This window comes from Pungitius pungitius, chromosome 7, assembly GCF_949316345.1.
Source record: "Pungitius pungitius chromosome 7, fPunPun2.1, whole genome shotgun sequence".
NCBI lineage: Eukaryota > Metazoa > Chordata > Actinopteri > Perciformes > Gasterosteidae > Pungitius > Pungitius pungitius.
The window spans coordinates 16,884,993-16,906,940 of NC_084906.1; the positions used below are offsets into that span (position 1 = coordinate 16,884,993).

At 45.8% G+C, this 21,948-nt stretch overlaps 1 protein-coding gene across 1 annotated transcript in view; it reads left to right on the forward strand.

Annotated features, from left to right (window-relative positions):
- faf1 (Fas (TNFRSF6) associated factor 1) overlaps positions 1-21,948 on the forward strand; it is a 48,914-nt gene that overhangs the window by 23,190 nt on the left and 3,776 nt on the right. The window contains exons 9-18 of the mRNA XM_037469545.2: positions 883-978; positions 1,079-1,202; positions 1,307-1,370; positions 1,472-1,553; positions 6,535-6,689; positions 10,602-10,738; positions 10,840-10,928; positions 14,497-14,577; positions 15,133-15,210; positions 18,160-18,375. Of these exons, the coding sequence (XP_037325442.2) occupies positions 883-978; positions 1,079-1,202; positions 1,307-1,370; positions 1,472-1,553; positions 6,535-6,689; positions 10,602-10,738; positions 10,840-10,928; positions 14,497-14,577; positions 15,133-15,210; positions 18,160-18,375 (1,122 nt within the window). The remainder of the gene's footprint in view (positions 1-882; positions 979-1,078; positions 1,203-1,306; positions 1,371-1,471; positions 1,554-6,534; positions 6,690-10,601; positions 10,739-10,839; positions 10,929-14,496; positions 14,578-15,132; positions 15,211-18,159; positions 18,376-21,948) is intronic.

Below are 21,948 nucleotides of genomic sequence, written 5' to 3' on the forward strand. Positions count from 1 at the left end.
GAGAGAGAGAGAGAGAGAGAGAGAAACTCCCCGCGCGGTCTTGTGCAGCCCCTTTCAGACTCAATTGGCGTTGCGTGTAATCGTCTCCCGATTCAACCGTGTCCAGCTGCTCTTTGTGTGTCCTAGCGCCCGACAATGGAGCAGATCACAGGACCTCCGCAGGGGCCGAGCAGCTTCCCTGCCTCTTATCACACCGGGGCCTGCCCGCCCCGCCGCTGCCCTGTTGTGTTGAAGATCACTCTCCCAGAAAAGTATTTTGCATCTGGGCTTTCTGCTCTGCGCGAAAACAATTAGTACGCGGGTGAATATGTTGTTGCCTTATTGTGACAGGCTGTTCACTGCAGCCATTCTATTAGTGGGGGTTTGATTGTTACCAGTCCTGCTCTCAGTGGTCCCTTGTTTTGATGCTGTATTTTTGGTTGCATGATGGGAATTGCTCTTAAATCCAACATGGCACCTTTTTTTTTTTTTTTTTTATAAAAGAAGAGAGAATGTCAGGTTTTGCCTCGCCTGTGTGGTTGCTGTCTCTCGGGATCTTATCCAGCAGACAGCAGCTGTAATGAGTCCCTGCTGAACGCTGACATTTACAGTCCCTGCTTGTGGATTCGGGAGCTCATTAGTTGGGTGTTCTCTTACTGAAAACCACCAAGCTACTGCAGGTGTGCAGAAACCCCATCCAGCATCTCCCCTTATTACGAAATGTACAAACCTGTGTCTGAAAATCACAATCAAGTGTCTCATGATTATTATTATTATAACCGTACTGTAATGCACAACTTTGAAGTCCGTTGTGAAGTTTTCTTTCTCTTCTACCCTCCCTCACGGCCTAAGCTCCGGCCTTGCGCCGTTCATCACTCTTTCATTGTCATCCCTTGTCGGCAGATGACGCTAGCTGTCTCTGGGATCAGCTACCCTTGCCATCACCTCGGTGTTTGCCGAAGATCCTCACCAGCCAATTCCCAGGAACCCACGGAAGAGGTAAAGAAAAAAAAAAAAAAAAAGAAGAAAAAAAGATGCTGCCGTTTAGGATATTTGTTGAAATGAGTTTGTAAATAAACGTATCGCTGAACGTTTCCAGTGCGCAGATGTCCATATGGTCAGCGACAGCGAGGGGGATGATTTTGAGGATGCGTCAGAGTTTGGCGTGGACGACTCTGAGATGTTTGGAATGGGTTCTTCTACCTGTCGGAAATCACCGATGAGTAAGTAGAGCGGGGGAAACAGATTTCAGCTCCAGGTGTTGTGTTAAATGCCGGGGAAATGCATCCTACAGCCTGACCATCAAATGTTTTCCTTCCCCGCACAGTGCCAGAGAACAGTGAGAACGAAGCTGATGCCTTACTGCACTTTACTGCCGAATTTTCCTCAAGGTGAGCCAAGCGCCCGGTGCGTCTCCTTTTGATTTGGGAGAAATCTGAAATCAAAGAAGAATGGCATGTGACAATTTGTTTGTGTACCGTGTGTCTTTTAGATACGGAGAGACCCACCCAATGTTCTTCATTGGGTCCTTGGAGGCGGCATCTCAAGAGGCCTTCTATGGCAAAGCCAGAGATGTAAGTAAGCTGACTGACGGTCTGGTCCCTCATGGGGAGGTTTTTTTATCCATCACAAAACTATAATAGGTTACTAAATCCTATTGTTTCTTCTCTTTGTTATATTTTTTCAACTCTTTTCCTTTCGGCTTTGTGATATATACGAAGCTCTGGTGTTACCAATGTTGACTTGTCCTTTAGCACTGATGTCATCCCTGGCGCGTGTAGAACAGCCTTGCTTTTTTAGCAATGTTATTTCCTTAAGACAACACAGAGATGGAGGTTTCAGGGTATTATTCATTTGGTTAATCGTTCATTCATCCGTCAAGGGAGATGCTGCGTTTCTAATGTCTTTTTCTACATTACCGAGCGGCTGGGAATTTAAGAAAACAGTGAGCAATTTCTACAGAGGCCTAGTCTGCGGGCCAGACCTCAGTAAATCGTAGATTGTTCTTTCTTAGTGTGTCGAGTATATTAGTTTACAGTTAGTTGTGTCGCCCCTGTGTCAGGAAGTCTTTGAAGCCCAGCGATATCATTTCGTCAAAACCCTTCATCAAATTTTCACGCTGACAGCTGAGGCTTTATTTTTAGCTGTCCACTTTCCCCGCTTGTTTGTTTTTTTGGGGCTTTTGTCCCTTTAAGGATGCTTGTATCAACTGACAGATTGTGTGGATTACGGCCTTATTAGACTGTGAGGACACAGCAAGATGTTTGGGGGGTTTCGGACCACCAGGCGCACTGGGAGGGCGGGAGGGAGGGTGGAATAGTTGATATCGGGGGCACCAAGTGGAGGCCGCTGTCTGAACGGAGACAAAGTCCAAAAGCCAAAGTGAGAGGTGGTAAAGTGATGGTAACATAATGGCTTAAGAAATTGCAAGAAAACAGGTAGGTGATGGAGAGTGTGGAAAACACTGGGAGAGGAAAAGCTTAAAGAGAAGCTTGGCTCCTTGCCTGCTTCCCAGCTGATCTCCTCTCCTAAGCCAGCACAATATGGCCAATGTCTTCCTGGTGCTCACACACACACACACACACACGCTGCGATTTTTACCAGCGCGCTCTACACAGCGCAGGGGCGAAATAGTGTTCATTTTCCCTGCATTTTGTTTTATTCTGGGCGAGCTTGACTTGCCAACTGCGCCGTGGTTAGAATGGCTTTCGGGAAGCTGGATATGTGCAAAGAATTTAGCATGAAAACAGAAGCTATTTGATCTGTTCTGTGTTTGTCCTGTTTTGTCACCAGCGTCCTAGACGACAGGCCAAAACATGCTGCTCGTGACGGTTTCATTGCACAGTAGCATATGTGCGTGACTGAGCCGCCCCTGCTTCCACCCACCCAGCCACCCGGCCGTCCCAGCCTCTGCTCTTTTGATTCGAAATTTAAAAAGGAATCTAGTTGTCGCGTCCTGCCGCCGTGGAAAAAGCCTACTTCATTAAGGGGATATTGGAAAAGGGCAGGTTTGATGGAAGGGGGACTGCTCGGTGGGTTTATAAACAGACGAATCAGTCTCACTCTCTCAAAGCCTGGGAGCGGCTAATCACTAAGCAAAACACTACATTTGATGAAGTGTTTCTGAAGGTGTGTGTTGGGGGGAGGGGTGGAGGAGAGGAGAGAACTGTTGAGATGGACTCAATCCGTCCTTAATGAAAATGCTTTGGGCTGCAGAGCTGAGCTGAGCTGAACCCTCTCGGGGATCAGCGGTTAGTCAGAGAGACACAGAGAGACGGGCCACCCATCACCAGCCGCGATCCGCACTAAGTCCCCATCAACGCGGTGGTTAATCACTCTAACCCCTCTCTGCTCCGCTCTCCCGTCCGCCACACACACACACACACACAGAGAGAGACACACATCAAAATTCATAGCCTCGCTGGAGAGGCGAGTTCATGGATTTATCAACACCCAACATCCGCTCAATCAAACCCGGCAACAGCCTGGGACGAGCCCTTGTGAATCACAACGTCACACAAGAAAACGCATATGAATCCCGCGGTCGGATCAAAGCAGAGTGAAGCAGGAATCTCGCTCCGGTTGAGGATTCCTTTGTTGGTCGGTCATTGATCTGGATGTGTTTTCCCCACTGTGTGTTCGGGGTCATTAGATCAGTCATTTGAGCTATTCATTTTGAAGTGTTTGCTTTTCCAGCCCGCCATCTGTAGAACAATCCCTAGCTGGACCTCCGTCCCTCTGTACCTTTCTGTCTGGATCTCGCTCGCTGGTCTCCTACATATTGCACCTGTGATTAAAGGCCTCTTTTCGATGTGACGCGAACACCGTCCACAGAAGACGGGCCTTCCGTGGAACCGTGTCAGCGTCTGTCAGGAGAAACTGGAGCTGTAGAGTTCCCGGGAAGAGGCGCGTCCAATGTGAAAACAGTGGGAAACTGAATGACATGTACGTTGTAGTACGTGGGGCGATACGAGGCGGGACATTATCGGGGGTTTTAAGTTGTATTAATATTGGCTTTACCGTAAACGCACACAGCTACAATGACGCTGGGTAGTGAGGAGGGGGATTAGTCTGGTTGGGTGCTGTTGAAAACCTGTCGATTGCAATGGACAAAAATGTCTTTTTGGGGGAGAGGTAGAAAGATGAATGTATTATTCCTCTATGGCTGTGGAGAATATGTTGTTGTTTGAAGGGTATAGTCATCACTGTTTAAAGTTAATAATGAAAGGGTAACTTCTTAAAACTGTTTAAAAAAAATAATAATTACTGATTAACTATAATTAGCTTTATTTTACTGTTGGTCAATTTAGAAAAATGAAATATCTGAAATTTTATTACTGATTTATATAAATGTCTGTCAGTATGTGTGGGTCACCATGTATTATCTCTTAAACATATCCAACCGACAGACTCGCACGTTCTTAAAGTTGCAATTTGTATCGACCCTTGGAGGGTTTTGAAATTTTAGGTTTTACTTTAATTTTAAATGCCACAGATTTCCTGGATATTATGAATGATTTGAGATTTTTAGTTTAAATATAACATATATTATACTTATATGTGTCTTTAGGTAAGCTCCATCATGTTTATTATTAATCAGAACAAATTCTTCAATCAAAGAAAAGGATGATTTAATGCAAAATTGTCTAAATTAATTAAAGAATGACAATTTAAACTAAATTCTTCAGCTTTTATAAGCGGACTAATTGCCACTATTTAAACTCCTGAAGACGAGTTGGCTCTGTATTGTTCCACTTGGCTTTTCCTGAGGTGTTAAACTAACAGACATACACAATTGTGCAGTAAAACGTAATTAAGTTTTATTCACCACAGATATTCCTTTCTCAAGAGGCCTCATTCAGAGGGACGCCGGGAAACAAACCGATCAAATTAAGTTTGTTTTTTTTCGCTAGAAAAATACTGGCGTTGTACATCTGGATGAAGAATCATGCAAAATGTGGCGGAGCCATCAACTGTCAATCTGCCCTCGTAGTCGTTGGAACAACGCTGGTAATTTAGTCAGAAGCTCAATTTCCTCAATACAAACATTGTTTATCGTGTGACTTCCATCGGCTCCTTCTCACACACACACACACACACACACACACACACACACAAGCAAGCGGCTTAGATTTGGGTGAACAGGTGTGAGGAAGGGCTATAAGGGTCACTATCTAGCTCAGGTTGGACCCAGTAATTTAGCCCAAGTGAGGGCTTTGCTCCTCCCTGCTCAGACAGGCAACACAAAGGATCTGACTTGAAAGCGGAGAGCGAACAGAGGGGCAAGGACAGTTTAACTAAGATGAAGGAGTTCAGTTGGCGAAAGTGCCCACTTTGATTAGTCTTTACACTTGCTCTAATTGAGCATGCATGTGTGCGGGTGTGAGTCCTTCGCTTTGTGGGTGCCACGCAGTGAAGTTTTGTGCGTCTGCGCACGCGTGTCGGGATGTCTGCGTATCAGGTTATTTTTATATATATATATATATATATATATATATAATTATTTTTTTTGCGCGGTAAGACTCTCCCTTGCCCTCCCACTCATTCCTCTCTCAAGACTGAATTTGCTTGTCTTCTCAGCATGAGTGTTTAATCTTTTCAGGCCGTTGAATCGGCCCCGTGAATGAGTCCCCAGCTCCTTCCCTCCAGGAGCCCCGGAGATTATTCTAAAGCACTAATCGTTGAGCAAACACAGCAGTGCTCTCCCATTCCTATTCTACACAGGCCACAGTATAGCACAACTTCTCCTTTCACTTCCCTGCACGTTTTACGCCCTGTGTGGATTTTTTTCATTTTTTTTTTTTTTTGCTTTTTGGCGTACGTAGCCCAGATTACTGCTCCTGAGAAACAGACCTTTTGACTCGCCCCTCGGCGGCCGTGGTTAAAAATGAACTAAGCGGAGACTGGGAGAGTTTTTTTTTTTTTTCTTCTTTTATTTGTCGGTACATAGCAAGAGAAGTGACATGTAATTTAGAGAGCATTATTTCCAACATTGTCCCCTGGAACCTTTCATGTTTGTGGGTGTGTTTGTTTTTTAATTAGATTGTCAGTAGGGAAAATCTGCCAGGCTTATATGATGGTGTCAATATCCTTGGATTTGGAGCTTCGTCAATATTGTCTGGCCCTCACGCTGCTAACCTGAACAGGCTGCTGGCATTTGGTGTAAAATAAATAGAGTGATTTGTCTGTTGTTGTTTTTTTTTTTGTTTTTTTTTGGTCCAAATCTTGGTGGAGAGTTTTATTTACACCGCTCTCCATCTTATTTCTGCGTGTTATTTGCCCGGTTTGTCAGTCGAGGCCTTGCTGTGGTGTTTAGGAGTCACGCTGGCGCTGCTCCCACCGGGCCCCTCGTGGCATTTCATGGTCATCTGAAGTGGAAATGTCTCTGCGTGATGAGACACCCACTCGTGGCAGACGGATCTGTCACCACGCGGCACCGCAGACCTGCGAGACTTTCAAATTTAACAACGTTTAATTTCTTCCTCCAATTTGACAAAAAAGTGTGCGCCCCCGTCACTACGACAAACTCTTAATTTCCCTCTTTCCCGTTCACAGAGAAAGCTGCTGGCCATCTACCTCCACAATGATGACAGCGTCCTCAGCAACGTCTTCTGCTCCCAGATGATGTGCGCGGACTCCATCGTCGCCTACCTGAGCCAGAACTTCATCACGTGGGCCTGGGATGTCACTAAAGAAGCTAACAAAGCCAGGTATCCCACTTTGATTATTTTGCTGCAGGATTCCTGTCATCATTCATACCCTACTCAAGACCCTACATCTATTGGGTATTTTGCTGGAGTTTTTTTCAGCTGTGATATGGATAAAAACACTAGTTCAATGCATTATTATTTTTTAATAAATGCATGATATAAATTCATTAACAGTTTAGAGTACCTAACACACCTGGGTTCCTTGTAGTGCCATTTATTCGCAAAGCGCCGTGATTTACTTTGGAACCAAGTCGATTATTTGCAATATTACATGGATTCTGTTTTAAATCCAGTGGTATTTATTCTTCTCTGTTCCCTTGTGTCTGAGTCTCATCAGAATTCTAGTAAGATAACAAGATTTGGATCAATCAAAACTATGACCAAAACGGTTAGACGCAGGTTGTTTAAAGAATTGAATTGCCCTTTAACTATTTAATTCTCTGGACCCGTCAGATACTGGCACTGTGTTTAGTATTGCAATCTCCAACCGTATAGTTAAAGAAGCTGCAGTGGCTGAACCTCTAAGCCCGAACTGCATGTTTAATCCTTATGTTTTATTTATGTGTGACTTACTGTCTGGAGAACGGGACTGTTTGCATACTGAGTTGTATCTAATAAAGAGGCATATTGAATGCATTTCAGTGGGAGAGGAGCTTGGTTGCGTGGCGAGGGCTCTGCAATCTGCCAGAATACCGTGTAAAGGAAGCGGTTACTATATTGTTCTGTGATACTTGTTTCTGGTACTTGTATCTGATGAGGTTAATGTAGTTTTAATTGGAGCTCTGCCCAAGCCTGTCACTTACAGTTATGCACTTATTACCATTCAAAAAGAACCGAAGATTAGATCTGTGTTTTGTCATTTCAGGGAGAACAGCCAGCTTTTAGAAAATGATCTAAAATGGCAGTGTGGACAGAACCTCATTTGACACATAAACAGCGTTTTCAAATCGATTCGCGTTTGTGTGGACCTCCGCTTAATTGCCTGCATTCAACTCTCCCTCCATTGCTCACACCCTGCATCGCCGTCCCCTCATTCTCTCCTCGACTTCATTCGGTTTTTGAAGCTCGGAGATTGCGCGCTAACAAAAGGCGTTGTGTTTGCATGGGGAGGCCCCTGATTGGGCAATCTTTACTAAGCTGTCTGAATAGAGGGTCAGTGGGAGACGAAGGACTCCAAGGGAGTCCAAACATCTCTATCTCTCCATTTAAGTCCAAGTCTTGGCGCAGCTTCGGCGGTGTGTGTGTGTGTGTGTGTGGGGGTGTGTGTGTGTGTAACCGGCAGTTTTGTGCAACACCTGTTTACCAAACGGCTACTATTTTTATCTGGATCGCCAATTTTGTAGAAAAATATCGTAACTTATCTGCAACGTGTGATCGACGATCCGCCCCCCCCCCCCCCCCCCCCACACACACACACACACACACACACACACACTCTGCAGGTAAAGGTGAACCTGCTACATCTTTTCCTTCCATCTCTCTTTATTTCCCTTCTCTTTATCCCACCACCTCACCCCTCTCCCGCTCCCCACAACCTCCAGAGTTAAGCCTGCCCTCTAGTAGCAGCCATTTAAGAAAGACTCGCCCTGACCTCACCCCTCCATTATTTCTTTCAAGGAAATTCCCTCCTTCCTCCATTCCGCTCTCCATTCTCTCCCATTGGCCGCCTTTAATTTTTGCCCCAGCTGAGCCTTTTTATTGCACATTAAAAGGCAGGCAACATCTGGAGCTTTTCATCGCACACAGCCAGTCACAGCTTTGCTGCTAACGCATGCGTGCGTGCGCACACACACACAAACACACACTTCTCCGTATTCTCACGCTCTGGTTGATCCAAAGTGACTGGTGATTGGCATCAATCACACAGGCTGTTATAAAAAGGTACCCCGATTGTGCGCGAGTGAGAGTTGAACCTGCTGGTATTGGAATGTGCCCGTTGCTTCGCTCTCTCTATTCTCCCGGCTTCCCAGTTTGGGGCGATTTAATTATGCATAGATGCAGTTCTGCTGATTGGGTAGCAGAGCTATGGTCACCCATGGGAGATAAATCTGATATGTCATTGCACTTGGCAAATATTGAAACTATATGTAGGTAAGTAGGTTTTTATCAGGGTGGATCATGGCTCCTCTAATCTATCACACATTTATTCCATGCTACATGCTTAAATAATAAATGTATCTTCATAAGGCACACCTTTAAATGTAAACCAAAGTATCATTGTTGTCTTGCTATTTCTTTTGTAGATATTTGGACCTTCATATTCAAAGGGCCTGCCACATTATTCTGACAGTGAACAATGACTCAAAAACCCAGGTGTTCATGTGGTTGTTAATGTGTCTTAAACGCCGAGAGCAGAAACCATCGAGCAGACCGGTTAAGGTACACTTGACTTCTCCTCCTGACATCCTCCTTTCTGGCAAGAAACTGGTTTGAGAGGGAGAAACGAAATGTCATTTTCAAATCATAACACGTCCAAACGCTCTGAAACAAAGTCGGTACGACACACTGAGCAATCGGAGCATCCGGTTCCCAGGCATTCCGCCCGCGCAGGTGGCTGGCAAAGCCCTTCCCCGCAGTGCTACTGTACTGGGCCCCAGTCATCAGCTGCTCAGCGGAGCAAACGTCAGCTCGAGCCCCGTCCTCCGTGTGGCTGTCCGGGGAAACATTAACTATTTTAGCTGTCAGTGCGTACGTTGAGAGCTTGGAGGCTGTCAGTCACATTACCCATCGGAGCAGTCCCGTTGCATGTTCTGTGCAGGTGTTTCCTCTAGGGAAGGATTTTTAAAGGCTGCATTCTTTACCTTGTTATGGCTGGATGAGAACCTCGGGTTTCTGCAGTAGCTTGACTTCGTTCTGCCCTTCTGCCTTAGTTAAAGCATTTCTGTCTTTATTCTAGTGGATACGTGTGTAGGTTTTTTTTTATTTTTTATTATTGTGGTGGACTGACCTTCTTAGTTTTGAGATAGAAACCAAAGCAGGTTGGTTTGTGTTTGATGGGAGATTTAAGATTGGGTTACCCTTCAAGTTAGTCCCCATTGTTCGCTGTCCTTTCATTACAGGTTAGAGTTTCTCTCCCGGCTATTGTTATGGTCCTCCCCGGGTCGAGGTTTGAACGGGGACGAATGTCGGGACAAAACGATCAGTAGGATTGAGGGTGCCTAAACTTTTTCAGCAAGACGTGGTTCGCTCGGAGTTCAACATCTTGAAGGGTCATTATCTCCTCACGGATCTTCCTGTCTATCGTCCATATTTTGAGAAAGTATTGGTGCGATTATTGCTTTCAAAAGCTCCACAACCGCAGGTACTATATTTCCAAGTTTGAGGTTTCTTCAAGTACCTGCCTCTGGCTTCCTATTCTAATGAGTTACCCCCCCTGCCCCCCCGCCCCTCTCAGACAGCACACCTCTCATCTATCTTCCTCTTCTGACCCGCTGTCCCTCCATCCATTCCATTACATCTCTATTTTACCAACCAGTTATTAAAGTAGATCTTATTAAAAGGCGGGAGAAAAAGCTAATCTATATTTGCATTCAGTCTATAGCCATTCATTAATATTATGACATTTACTGGGAGCTCGGCGGGGCCCGGCTGCCTGCTACCCTTTTCCCTCTGTGAAATGTTAATTTAAAAAGTTCTGTCTTTGTAATGGAATAAGAAATCCTCTCTGGCCCTATCAATTCCAGGTGTCTGGTGAGGAATACTAATTCATCTACGGTTCCAATTGAGATGGCATGTTAGTCTGATGGAATAAGACGATGCAGTATGGGGTTTAAAAGTCTTTCATTCCACGATATGTGTGTATTCCTCTTTTCCGTTTGTCCATGCATGTGTATGTATTTAAGTGTCTGCTTCACTGAATTGAATTTAATGAATAAAAGCATTAATTAGAAGTGGATTATTATTGTCTTTCAGACTACTCACCATGTGCACGAGGCACTTTGGCAGTGTGGTGACACAGACTATACGGACATACAAGACAGACCAGTTCCCCCTGCTGCTGATAGTCATGGGCAAACGCACATCCAATGAAGTTCTACATGTTATTCAAGGTAATTACAACTTTATTGCTATTGGGCTATCGCATGATTTAAATTTGTCTGAAATGTGTTTAAAAATACACAGATTAAATGAGCTATTTTTTTATCCTCAGGTAATTCGACAGTGGACGAGCTGATGATGAGGTTAATGGGAGCAATGGAAATCTTCACAGCACAACAACAAGAGGACATCAAAGATGAGGTAAGGTTCAGGGGACAATCCGGGAGAAACACGAATGTCAGCGTCTGGTTCTCAAACGTGAGCAAACTCTTTTTTGAAAAGTTTGAAAAGTAACTCCGTAATCTATCAAACAACAACACTTGACTTCATTCCCTGCGGATCCTAAGAAAACAAAACATCGTCTTTTCTGATAGTGATTGAATTTCATCTTCTCAAAAACATTACTCGTTATCTGAAGAAAAACAGACCTGATAATTATTTTAGGAAATTTGCAGTTTATTTGCATATTTTAATTCGGCAAAAGGAAATGTTTTCTTGGACTGAGGCCGACCTCCTGGTTCCACCTGGTTCCACCTGGTTCCACCTGTTTCCGTAGCTTAGTGAGCAGAGCGGGTCGTTCTTTAACCAAAAGGAAGGCGCTTCCAGTCGCTTCCTAATGTCCGGATGTCAACGTGTCGAGCGACACGCTGCAGCTTGGGATCTTCACTTCATCCCGCTGCACCTAAAAGGCTTAGGATTAGTTTAATGTTGAGCTCAAATGTCATGTTTTTCTCCTTTATCTATACGAGCAATGTTCATTTTGGGGACTTTTGGTGTATATTTAAGACCTCCAGTTACAAATTAAACCAATTTTTAAATCTTATTTCCCTTGATTCAGCCAAAGGCCCCGGTGGCCACATTTGAGTCTCTCTAAATTCTGCTTAACAGACAAACCACAACAACACGATGAAACGAATCAGACGGTTAAACTGTGGGATTCTTGTTATGCAAAGCGGAGAATACTTAACCTTCTGACCTCACAGCCCTTTGGTTATTAAGTACCAACTACAGTCTTTGAATGGGTACAGGACTCTGACTCACTGTGCCGCTCTGTGTCTGTCTACCTCTTTTAGTCCAATAGAAAGTGGACAAACACCATTGAGGGAGACGCTCCATACAATAAAGTGAGGGAACAGCAGTGGGAGTCTTTTCACGTCAAAGACGGGAATCTGGGACAGTGTGACAATGAGGTCCCCCTCGCAGGCAAAGACTTTCACCTGACCCTCTTAACCGTTTACTGATGTGTTTACTCAGAGACATCAAACCAGGGAGTGAACCACACTGTGTGTGTTTGTCCAGACAGGTTCTCAGTGGGCCAGAGTAATCCTCTCAAGCTCTGGTTTACTCTTTTATCTATTGATTTATTTATGATCTGAGCTTTGAAAACTGAGAAACTTCAGAGAAGACATAGTGTCATTTTAGACTAACAAGTGTTCTCTTCTTCCCACACTCCTTCGACGCTGTTGCGCCTCTTTATTTTAACTACAGTATCTGTGTGACAGATGTCACGACATGTTAACAGTTGAGCAGTCAATCAACTAAGAAGCCTCTCCAACGACGCAAATGCAATAGTCATCGCCTTTCAGTTATGGGAACAGTTGTTTTAAGACAAACCCGCACGCACACACAAACACCCTGAGGGCTAGACCTCATTATCTTATTGCCACAATGTTCTGGTTTCATTTGTTGATTGTCACAAATCAAAAAGTCATCAGTGTAAAGAAGAGACAGGAGGTATTCAGAGTATGTCCATGTGTCAGATCACACTGTGACTCATGAGGTTTATTGTCACACTTCGTATCATTTAGATTTTGTTTTCAGTATTAATTACACTGATACCAAAAGTACTTTTGGTTGACTACTTTTCATTCTATGTTGATCTCACTAAGTAGCATTGTGAAATATTAAAACTGTATTTTTAGTTTTAATATAATAGCACACATTACAAGATTATGCCCTCCATACATCTATTTCTTCTTACATGCTGATTCTTCTCTCTTCTTATGGTATCAGCGCAAAGAGGTTGTATTTTATTACTGTGCTGTCAGGGCGTCTCATAATCATCGCAACAACTGGCTTGGTTACGATACAAGACTTTAGTAGAAGCGGTTCTGAAGGGTGTGATTGGAAATGGGATAATTGCCCAGGTGTGGCCTGTCAGAAGGAAACGGCTTGTGAAAATGTCAAAACGACAACGTGAAGCGTATAATTCATGATGAGTGCATAATGTTCCAGTGTGATTATGCCCGATTAGTACCGTTAACCGCAGCATTTAAGTATATCCTGTATCTGACAGGGCCTATCCCATCAGCGAGGGGGAAGTCAGCCGGGACACTGGACGAACCCCGTCGTCCCTGTAGTACCAAAATGTCCGTCTTTCACTCCCCCCCCCCCCCCAATAGTGCCTGTCGCTCTCGCCAGTCAGCCTGCCATCGGAGGTCTGTGTTTCAGCTCAGGAGTTTAGTAAGAGACGACTCACTGCTTCGGGCTTCGTGGTCCGCGTCTGTCAGCGTCACGGCCTGTTTACGCAGAACCGATGATGTCATTCTTCTGGTATTGGGGGAAACTGAAACTGAATATAATGCAGCATCAGAGGAGTGCTGGTCCACAGGAAGGACCTGAGATGAGGTTTGTTCTGGATTGTCTTGCTGTGAACACAACACATTGGCAACAACAGATTTGCATTTCTGCCTTGTGACCACTGTAACAGGAGTTTATTAGAACTACATTGACGCTGCACATGTGTAGCCAACATACAGCACCAGTTGAATATTTGGACACTTTTTCTCTTTGATTTGAACGAGTGTGTCCAAACTTTTGTCTGGTACTGTATATATTACTTTTTTTTTCTTTTTTATATACAACACAAAAGCTGTTATGTCCTTTTTTTTTTTTTTTTAAACGAAGATCTTTACATTGCATTGATTTTTGAGCTTGCACACGGCGGGCTAATGTTTTCATGTCATGCTTCTCATGCGCATTATTTCATTGAGGGCAGATGGTGCATCTGAAAACACATTACAACAGTGCAAAGTGGGTATCAAACGTGATCTTTTGTGGCCCTTGTTTGCGTGACTCGGCGGCCGGTCTATTGAACTTGGCCACTTTTGATGCTTTTGTGCCTCCCTGCTATTCTTTTACAGTTTCCTTTCAAAGTCCATCTATTATGCGGGCCAAAAGCACAAATGTATCCTTTGCATTTTCTGTTTGAATGCAACAATGCACACTGTCCTTTTTGCTTAGTTGCACAGTAGCCCTCCGACCGTCACAATGAAGCTTCCTTTGCCGCATCCGGGCCGGCACACAGCATGGGCCTTCAGAAAACGAGAAAACGAATGGCCGTGCACTGTTAACACAATGGCCACTCGTGTTTAGTCCCCGGCTTTATAAAACACTTTGTAGCCACAGCAGGTAGGAAGAGAAGGGCCGCCTGTCCCCTTTCCCTCTGTACAAACACCAAGAGAGGCGAAGAGAATGAAAGAGAAAAGGGTACGGCGAAACTGAGAGGGGGAGACATAAAGGAGGCTCGGGGTCTGGTAAATGACAGCACGGCCACAATGCGTCCCCTCTGGTGCTCCTCTTTCATACCTGGTGTTTGTACGTTACCGCATTTGACATCCTGCATTTTCCCGTCTCTCTCTCTCTCCCTCCTCCACCCGGCTCCCACACTCGCCTCGGATGTTTTTGTCCTTGTGTGTCCTTTTTTATTATTGTTATTATGTTGTCGGTTAATGAAAAGAGCACTTTCCTTCTCCTCCCCTCCACCCAGGACGAGCGCGAGGCCAGAGAAACGGTGAAGAGGGAACAGGACGAGGCCTACCGCGTGTCTTTAGAGGCCGACCGTAAAAAGGTATTCTGGCAAAACGAAGCAGCGCTCTGAGTTTTGTTGTGGTATTACGAGCCGGCGTGTGTAGAGTATTGCGTTGTAGTTCCAGCTAACAGGGAAATAATAATAAATTAAATGTACAAGTTAAGTAATTTCAAAAAAAGCATAAGCATATGATTTTACATATTCTTTCTAAAACAGGCATTGCATTTTTTTATTATATAATAAAAACTGTGTTTGTGTTGCTAATTAAATGTAAATACTGTAGCTGTGGTAATTTGTCGTTCAATGCGATTTGGCACAAAAGGTATATTTATGAAAGGAATGAAAAATGAAGTATCGATTAATCGCATCGTAGAAAGTTCTAAGGCACATTTCAAGATCATTGAATCATCTTTCCAACACTCATTCTGGATTAGAATATTTTCAGATTGTGTCATATAGCATTTTATTAATTTTAGATATTTAAATGTCTAAAAAAAGTTACTTTGTCTAATTCTAAACTCAAGTACCAGTATTATAAAGATTCCCATTTTTTTTTTATCCCATTTAATGAGTTGATTACTTTTCCTTGTCCAGAGAGAAGCACAAGAGAAAGAAGAGGCCGAGCAGGTCCGCCTGGAACGCATGAGAAAGGAGCAGGAGGACGAGAAGGAGGTGAGAAGAACCGCAATATGCAATTCACCCAAACGAATGAACCAACCTGATCAGCACAACACAGAAGAGGAATTTGTTTGCGCTGTGTTTTTTTTTTTCTTTTCTTTTTTTCCCCCCCATCTTCACAATAACGAGTCAATTAGATTGCGGTTGTGGGCGAAGCGGTGAGGCACACAGCCGTCTCAGAAGAATCAAATATTCTAATTACAGCGAGGCACGTCTCTGTTGATGTCACCTCGCATGCACACAGTTATTGTTCTGTTTGACTGCTTTACATTGGTCCCGCACACAGAGACGCATTGAAACCCGAGCGAACAAAAGACAGGCACAAACACAACCTAAGCAAACACGCATATTCACCCAAAAACAATTATTGTATGCGAGGAGGGGGAACAAACACACACACACACACACACACACACAGTGTCACACCGAGGCAGACACGCACACTGTCACGCATGCAGGAAGAAAAACAATAATTGTGAAGATGGCACCAATGTTGTAATACAGTCTATATTCATACAGTGTAGTCCGGCTTAATGTTGTTTACTCAACGGCGGAGCAGAGGGCCCCCCGGGCCCTGAGAGGTATTGGGTGACCCAGCGCGCTCGGGTTGTTCGTCACTTAAGGTAAACACACGACAACAAAGGAGCCCCGGGTCGGGCCTTCTTAATTATATCACTGTAGTCCACCGACCACACTGTGTGTGCACGCTTGTGTATTTTAAACAAGCCGCATCGGCGCTGTGTTGCCTACTTATATCTATTTTCCCAAGCTCAATGGTTTCCATGGTGTGTCACATACACACAGTGGCGCCTACCTCTTTGGCTCCTGGCAAGTTATGTTATCACTTATCGTAAAAGACTTCTAATATCCCTAAATAGAGATCAATATCTCTGAATACTGTGCCAGGGTTCAATGTTTTACATTCATTGATATTGATACTTTCACTAAAAATGCAATGTTGATGCCCTTTACACGTCGTACGAGTACCCCAAGTAGTGTGTTTTTGCCTCTGAGCTCAACATATCTCCTTCCTCTTTGCGGTTTGAAGCCGTCCTATGAGGTAGTGATCTAGTGTTCATTTCAGACACAACAAAAACATCAGTTTCCCCCAGAGAGCACAACGCTAGCGGGAAATGCTTTCTCTGAGATTCTGTGCCAAACGAGTGCGATGATAGCGGAGAGCTGGTGAATGGAGGTCGTGCGTGTGCGTGTGTGTGTGTGTGCGTGTGTGCGTGTGCGTGCACCTGTGTTGGTTGACTTTACTATTTACCTCCTTTAGGGATCTTAGCATACAGTTGTGTGGCTGTCAGGTGCACCACCCCCCCCCCCCCCCCCGTCATGTGTTTGCTTTCTGCGGTTAGCCGAGCGGAGCTGGGGAGGCAGATAAATGGAGGGATAGATGCTCCTTATTTGCGCGGCCCGAGGCTCGACCAGACGCGTGTCCTGTGGTTTCTTGAGGGACGCTACATGCCCCCCCCCCCCCCCCCCCCCCCCACACACACACACACATAGACACAGACACACACACAAACAACACACACACACAGACACATTCGCCTGTCCATTGTGTGTGTGTTTGTATGTGTGCAAGTCCGTCCCCGGGGGCCCCTTTAACTCAGTCAGCATCAGCTCTTGTACCTGGGGGAGCTGATGGTGGAGCGGCACGCGTGCTACCCTGCCCACCCGACACCAGAAGCTGCTAATGAGCTACTGTTGTACACTCTTATGAAATATAATTGCATTATGGTTTGTAAATAAAGCCGTGGCGTGTTGTCACAGCATATGCTCCCCGGCTGGCCAAACAGGAACAACAAGTCGGGGAGGGAGAGGGGGGGAGGGGGGTGAGGAGGGAGGCGCCTGGGAGCAGCTGAGGTTTGAAGCACGGGAGAGCTGATTGCCTCTGACGTGGAGGAGCACAGTTGGTTGGTTGTCTTTGAGCTGTGGCCGTACGCCGTGTCTTTTTAAAAACAGATCTGATGAAACGAGACTTTAAGGTTTTCCGCCCGTCGACGCGGAGACATTGAACAAGTGCGATCTCAGATTTCCCTAAAAGAGCGAGCAGCGGCAAGGAGGCGTGAAGGACTTTGGCCGTCTTTAGAATGCCGAAGTGCTACTTGGCAACCTTCAGAGCCGCACTAGGCTGTAGGGAACAGGGTGATACGCAGGGCCACTAATTCAATAACATTCTGAGGACAAGGAGAGCCTTTAATTAACGCGAGGCAACAGTTCTGCCATCAGACTCTGGGAGAAACTCCTTGGCTCGCCTCTCACACTTGTTTGGATAGTGTGTTGTCACGTTCTCCAGCGTTACTGTTTTATTTCTGGCTTCATTTGACTAAAAAACCAAGCCAGGAGGTCAGGTTTTTTGATCTGTTCCAGAGGACTTTGAATAAGCTTCCTGCTGAAATTATTAACTTATTTTTATGTGTCTTTTAATGTGTAATCAAATAAAAAAAGCAAAATTTGAAGATGTTTAAATGAGGAAAAGAGTCCTTCTCCCTTTAGTAAATGATCCTCTCAATCCCCTACAATTTTGGATCCCCACTGAATTCACCTTAACATTAACTTTTTACTTTTCCACCCTGTCAGAATAATACTCACACTCACTTTGCTTGTAAAAATGATCTAATTTAGAGATTAAAAGAATTGCAGCGACGGTAACCCCAGCTCCAGCTCACCAGCACGTGTGTAAACAAATGGGGAATCAAACTTCATTCATCTATTGGTATTCACATAATGGGGGATGCATCATTTTGTGGGGGGAGGAAAACCTTCTTCTGGAGGAGGCTTGTGTTTCAACTTCTTTGCCCTGTTGCTCTTGCCTCTGTTCTCCTCAAACAAGGAAATCTACTTTTTCAACAAATAAGCTAATTTCTCTTGTTGTTATGACGCGTTGACAGTTGTCCATCCGCCCTACTGACCAAAGTCCAACAATTCTTGCAGGCCATCCGCCTGTCATTGGAGCAGACCCTACCAGCGGAGCCAGACGAGGACTCAGCCGAGCAAATCAGCAAACTGCGAGTCCGCACGCCGAGCGGCCAGTTCCTGGAACGCCGTTTCCTCGGCAGCTGCCACCTCCAGGTCCTCTTCGACTTTGTGGCCTCCAAGGGGTTCCCCTTCGAAGAGTTCAAGCTCCTCACCACCTTCCCTCGTAGAAATGTGAGTGTTCCGCCTTCCTCTCCTCCTCAGGGAGCCGAAATACTTCTGTACGCCCCGGGGCGGAGACGCCAGCGCGCGTCTCCATGCGTCCTCGCTGCGGGACACAGAGTGTGTCCTTCGCACCACAGCTACCGCCCTCCGGCCCCAGGGATCCACCGCTGTAATTGGCTTTTCCCCTCCGGCCTCTTGCTGCGCCTCAGGCGAGAGCAGCGCGGCAGTTGAGACAATCTGTCGCGGCCGTTTTAATTATCGTTTTTCTCGCTTCATCCGCTGCCTTCTGTTTTCATGCCTCGCTGCTTTTTGTTTACCCGTACCTGCCGACGGAGCGGGCCGAGGCCCCGCCGCTCGTCCCGTCCACCTGCGCACCCGCGTCATATTCCGTGAATATGAATTGGTGTCGGCCCACCGTGGGTGCAGCACACTGTGGCTGCGGCACGATACAGTTGTCAGCACTAACGGCAGTATTCTCTGCGGCTGACGCCCAGCAGCACTCAGCCGCCGACAGGCCGTCATTAGAGGGCCCGGGCCGCCGCGTGGCTGTTTTAACTACCAGTTTAATTAGCCATGCTGCTGGAAACAGAAATGGGATTTCCATTAATCAAGAGAGGAGTGTATGTGGAGGGGTGGAGGGGTGTGTGTGTGTAGGCTTGCCCAGGCAGTGTGCCACAGTAGTCTGCAGAGACCGCCAGGGCACAAACACCTCAAACTAACGCACACATTAACACGTGGCTCACACTCTCCATTTCGTCACAATCACACACTTCAACACATGCACAAATATTTTCAAGCAAACACATGCCCCGCTCACAACTTTGTCACTTAAAGGATTCACAGTTGTCTCTTTATAATCAAGAGTAAACATGTGTTTGAGACAGAGATAAAGATGTGTCTGCATCGCAGATGAAATTCCGGCAAAAACAGGATGGGCGGATTAGAGGGGCGGAGGAGCGACGAGGGGGGGGGGGGCGGCGACTGCAGGAGTAGTCGAAAAGGAGAACAGAGAAGAAAAAAGCTTAAACAAAGAAAAGAGATTTAATGGGAGAAACAGTCTGAAAGAGGGACGGATGGAGAAGACAAGAGGGGACGTTATTAAAAAGAAGAAGATGGGCGATAATTCCAGAAGAGGGAAAGGCGAGAGATTTGGGAGAGAGGGGGGTGGGGTGGAAGGGGGGGGGGCGAAGCGGCTCGGCGGCAGTGCCAGTACGAGGCTGTGAACACAGGCCCCCCGTCTAATCCCGCAGCTCTGCGTTGTAATTAAATGAGAGGGAGCACAGAAAGCCTCCATCCCGTCCAGACGCTCTCACTGCGGCTCTGCCAGGATCACGGGGAGAGGGGATCGACCACTATTGCGTTTGTAATGCTGCACAACTGTTGAAACCTTCTTTCCCCTTTTTCGAGTTTTCGGCGGCTTTGTGCGGCGTCGCTCTTTGGTTTTGCCGCTCCGCGTTTCCTCTGCGTTCACCCGGCCGCTTGGCCCGGGTTGTCTTTGATTCTTTTGGGCTAAGACTACCCCATTGTCAACCACGGGGAAAAGGGCCGTATCACCCATTCACACACAAGTGTGTGTGTGCGCAGACTTTGTAAATCAATCTTTTGACAATTCAAATCCAATCGCGTCTTTTCTTTTTAATCTGGCGATAAGTGTCTATTAGTCTCCAATTTTTGGACTCTTGTCTGTTCCCCAACATTTGGTATCAGTGGCTTATCTCTTCAGCACTACAGCAGGCCTTACACTGGCATCATTTGTTCTAGGCTTAGCCGTGCTCAGGGAGCTAACCCTTCGTTTCGGTGGCTGTCAGCGAGTTTGAGGAAGGAGGGGGGGGAGACTTTTAGTGTTTCAGTTTTCGGCTCTCCATTCAAGAATTTCCTCTGTCTCTTTTTTCTTTTCTTTTTTTTTCTTTTCTCCTTGATACTTGGTGAGCACCAAACCGCTGTCGAAAGGCCCGAGGTCTTCTTTCCGCGGCTCGCGGTGAGCGTGTTTAGGCTGCCGCTATAATAATTGGCCGTCGGCTCTTCCTGCCTGGCACCCAAACACTGTCAGACCGCCGTAGTCTTTTTCTCACTGTGACACTGTGCTTTATTTCGCCTTCACTTGATCCGTCTTCCAGCTCCGCCGGTGAGTTTCGCCCCCCCCCCGCCCCCCCCCGATCTGCTTCTTGGACAAAAACCCGAGAGGCAGGACAAATAAACGGCGGGCTGAGAGCGCTGTGCCGAAATGGCTTTTACATGTGTCACGCCGCTGATGTTTTGTGTTTCTCTTCCTGCCGTCATGAGAGAATCCAGTTCGCGGGAAGATCGGCGGCGATTTATTTAATCAGCAGTTTCACTCACTTAAGGTTCCTCCATAATAATCTCTCCACAAGCGAGAAGCTTGATGGGGCTGTTTTCAGTGTGAAACATGGCTCCATGCGACACAACACGGAGGCCGGCACCTACGTGACCTCGGCGCTCGTTTCTCCACTGGGATGGACACGCGTCAACGTCACATAGAACGGTTGCACATCCACACGTTTTTGTCTTTCGCATATTTATTGGACGGCAAAGGAGAAAAAGTCATTTTTGACTTAAAGGATTTGTTCGATCGACATTTGTAACGTTGAAGTCTGCAACCTGCTGCTCCTCTTTCTCCCTGCTTTCCCTCCCTCTGTCTCCTTTTTCCCTCCTCTTTCCTTCTCCCCCTGCTACTCTACCTCCCTGCTCAATTAGACTTTTGTTTTGCTCCCCAGCCTTTGTATACTCCATATGCCTTATCACCTCCCCCCTCTCAACCCTCCCCCCCACCCCCCTCCACCTTGAATCCCTATGTTTTTTTTTAGCCTTTAAATAATTATGCATTAAATACATTTTTAAAGCATTCACTCTTTAATCGTGTTTCTGTATTTTCTCTACTTTTGTCCCGCTCTCTCTCCTTTTCTCTTCTTCCCCATTCATAGTTTTTCTGCCCCCCACCCCCCTGCCCTCCCCTCCCCTCCCCTCCCTGTCCGGTCTGTGCGGTGCATTTGTGCATTTGTGCCTTTGAAGTGCCGCATTCTGGTCGGTTCTTTTCTGTTCACGCCCCGGCGCTACGTGCTGTCAACGCTCCTGGCAGCAGATAATGATCCCCCACTGCTTTTGTAATTGGCCAAATAAACACTTGACAACACTAGTTTAAAACAGACAAGTTATTTGGTTTTAATTAACATAGTAGGGCCTGTAATGGCTTCATTAAAAATGCGTTATTTCAGCTGCACGTTTGATTATGTTGGAAGCGGACATCTTGAGGGCCTGTGTTTATTTTCCCTTTCTTTTCTTTCACGGCTCAGCCTTGCTAAGCGCCGCCTCCTTTGTTAGCGGTGTATTTTATTCGTTTTAATCAAGTGCCCCACAGTTATGGTATTTTTTTAAAACTGCACGTTAAGTGCTAATTATGTGTTTTTCACCGTTGAAATCTGCTATTTGATAATGCCAAGTACACAGGGTTGATATTAGCTGGTTATTTAATGTCATTCATTTTTCCACAGGAAAGTGAAGACAAAATATCAAAGATTGCCGAGAAGCACCATCTGTGTTTTGATTGGTTCCAGTTTTTAAATG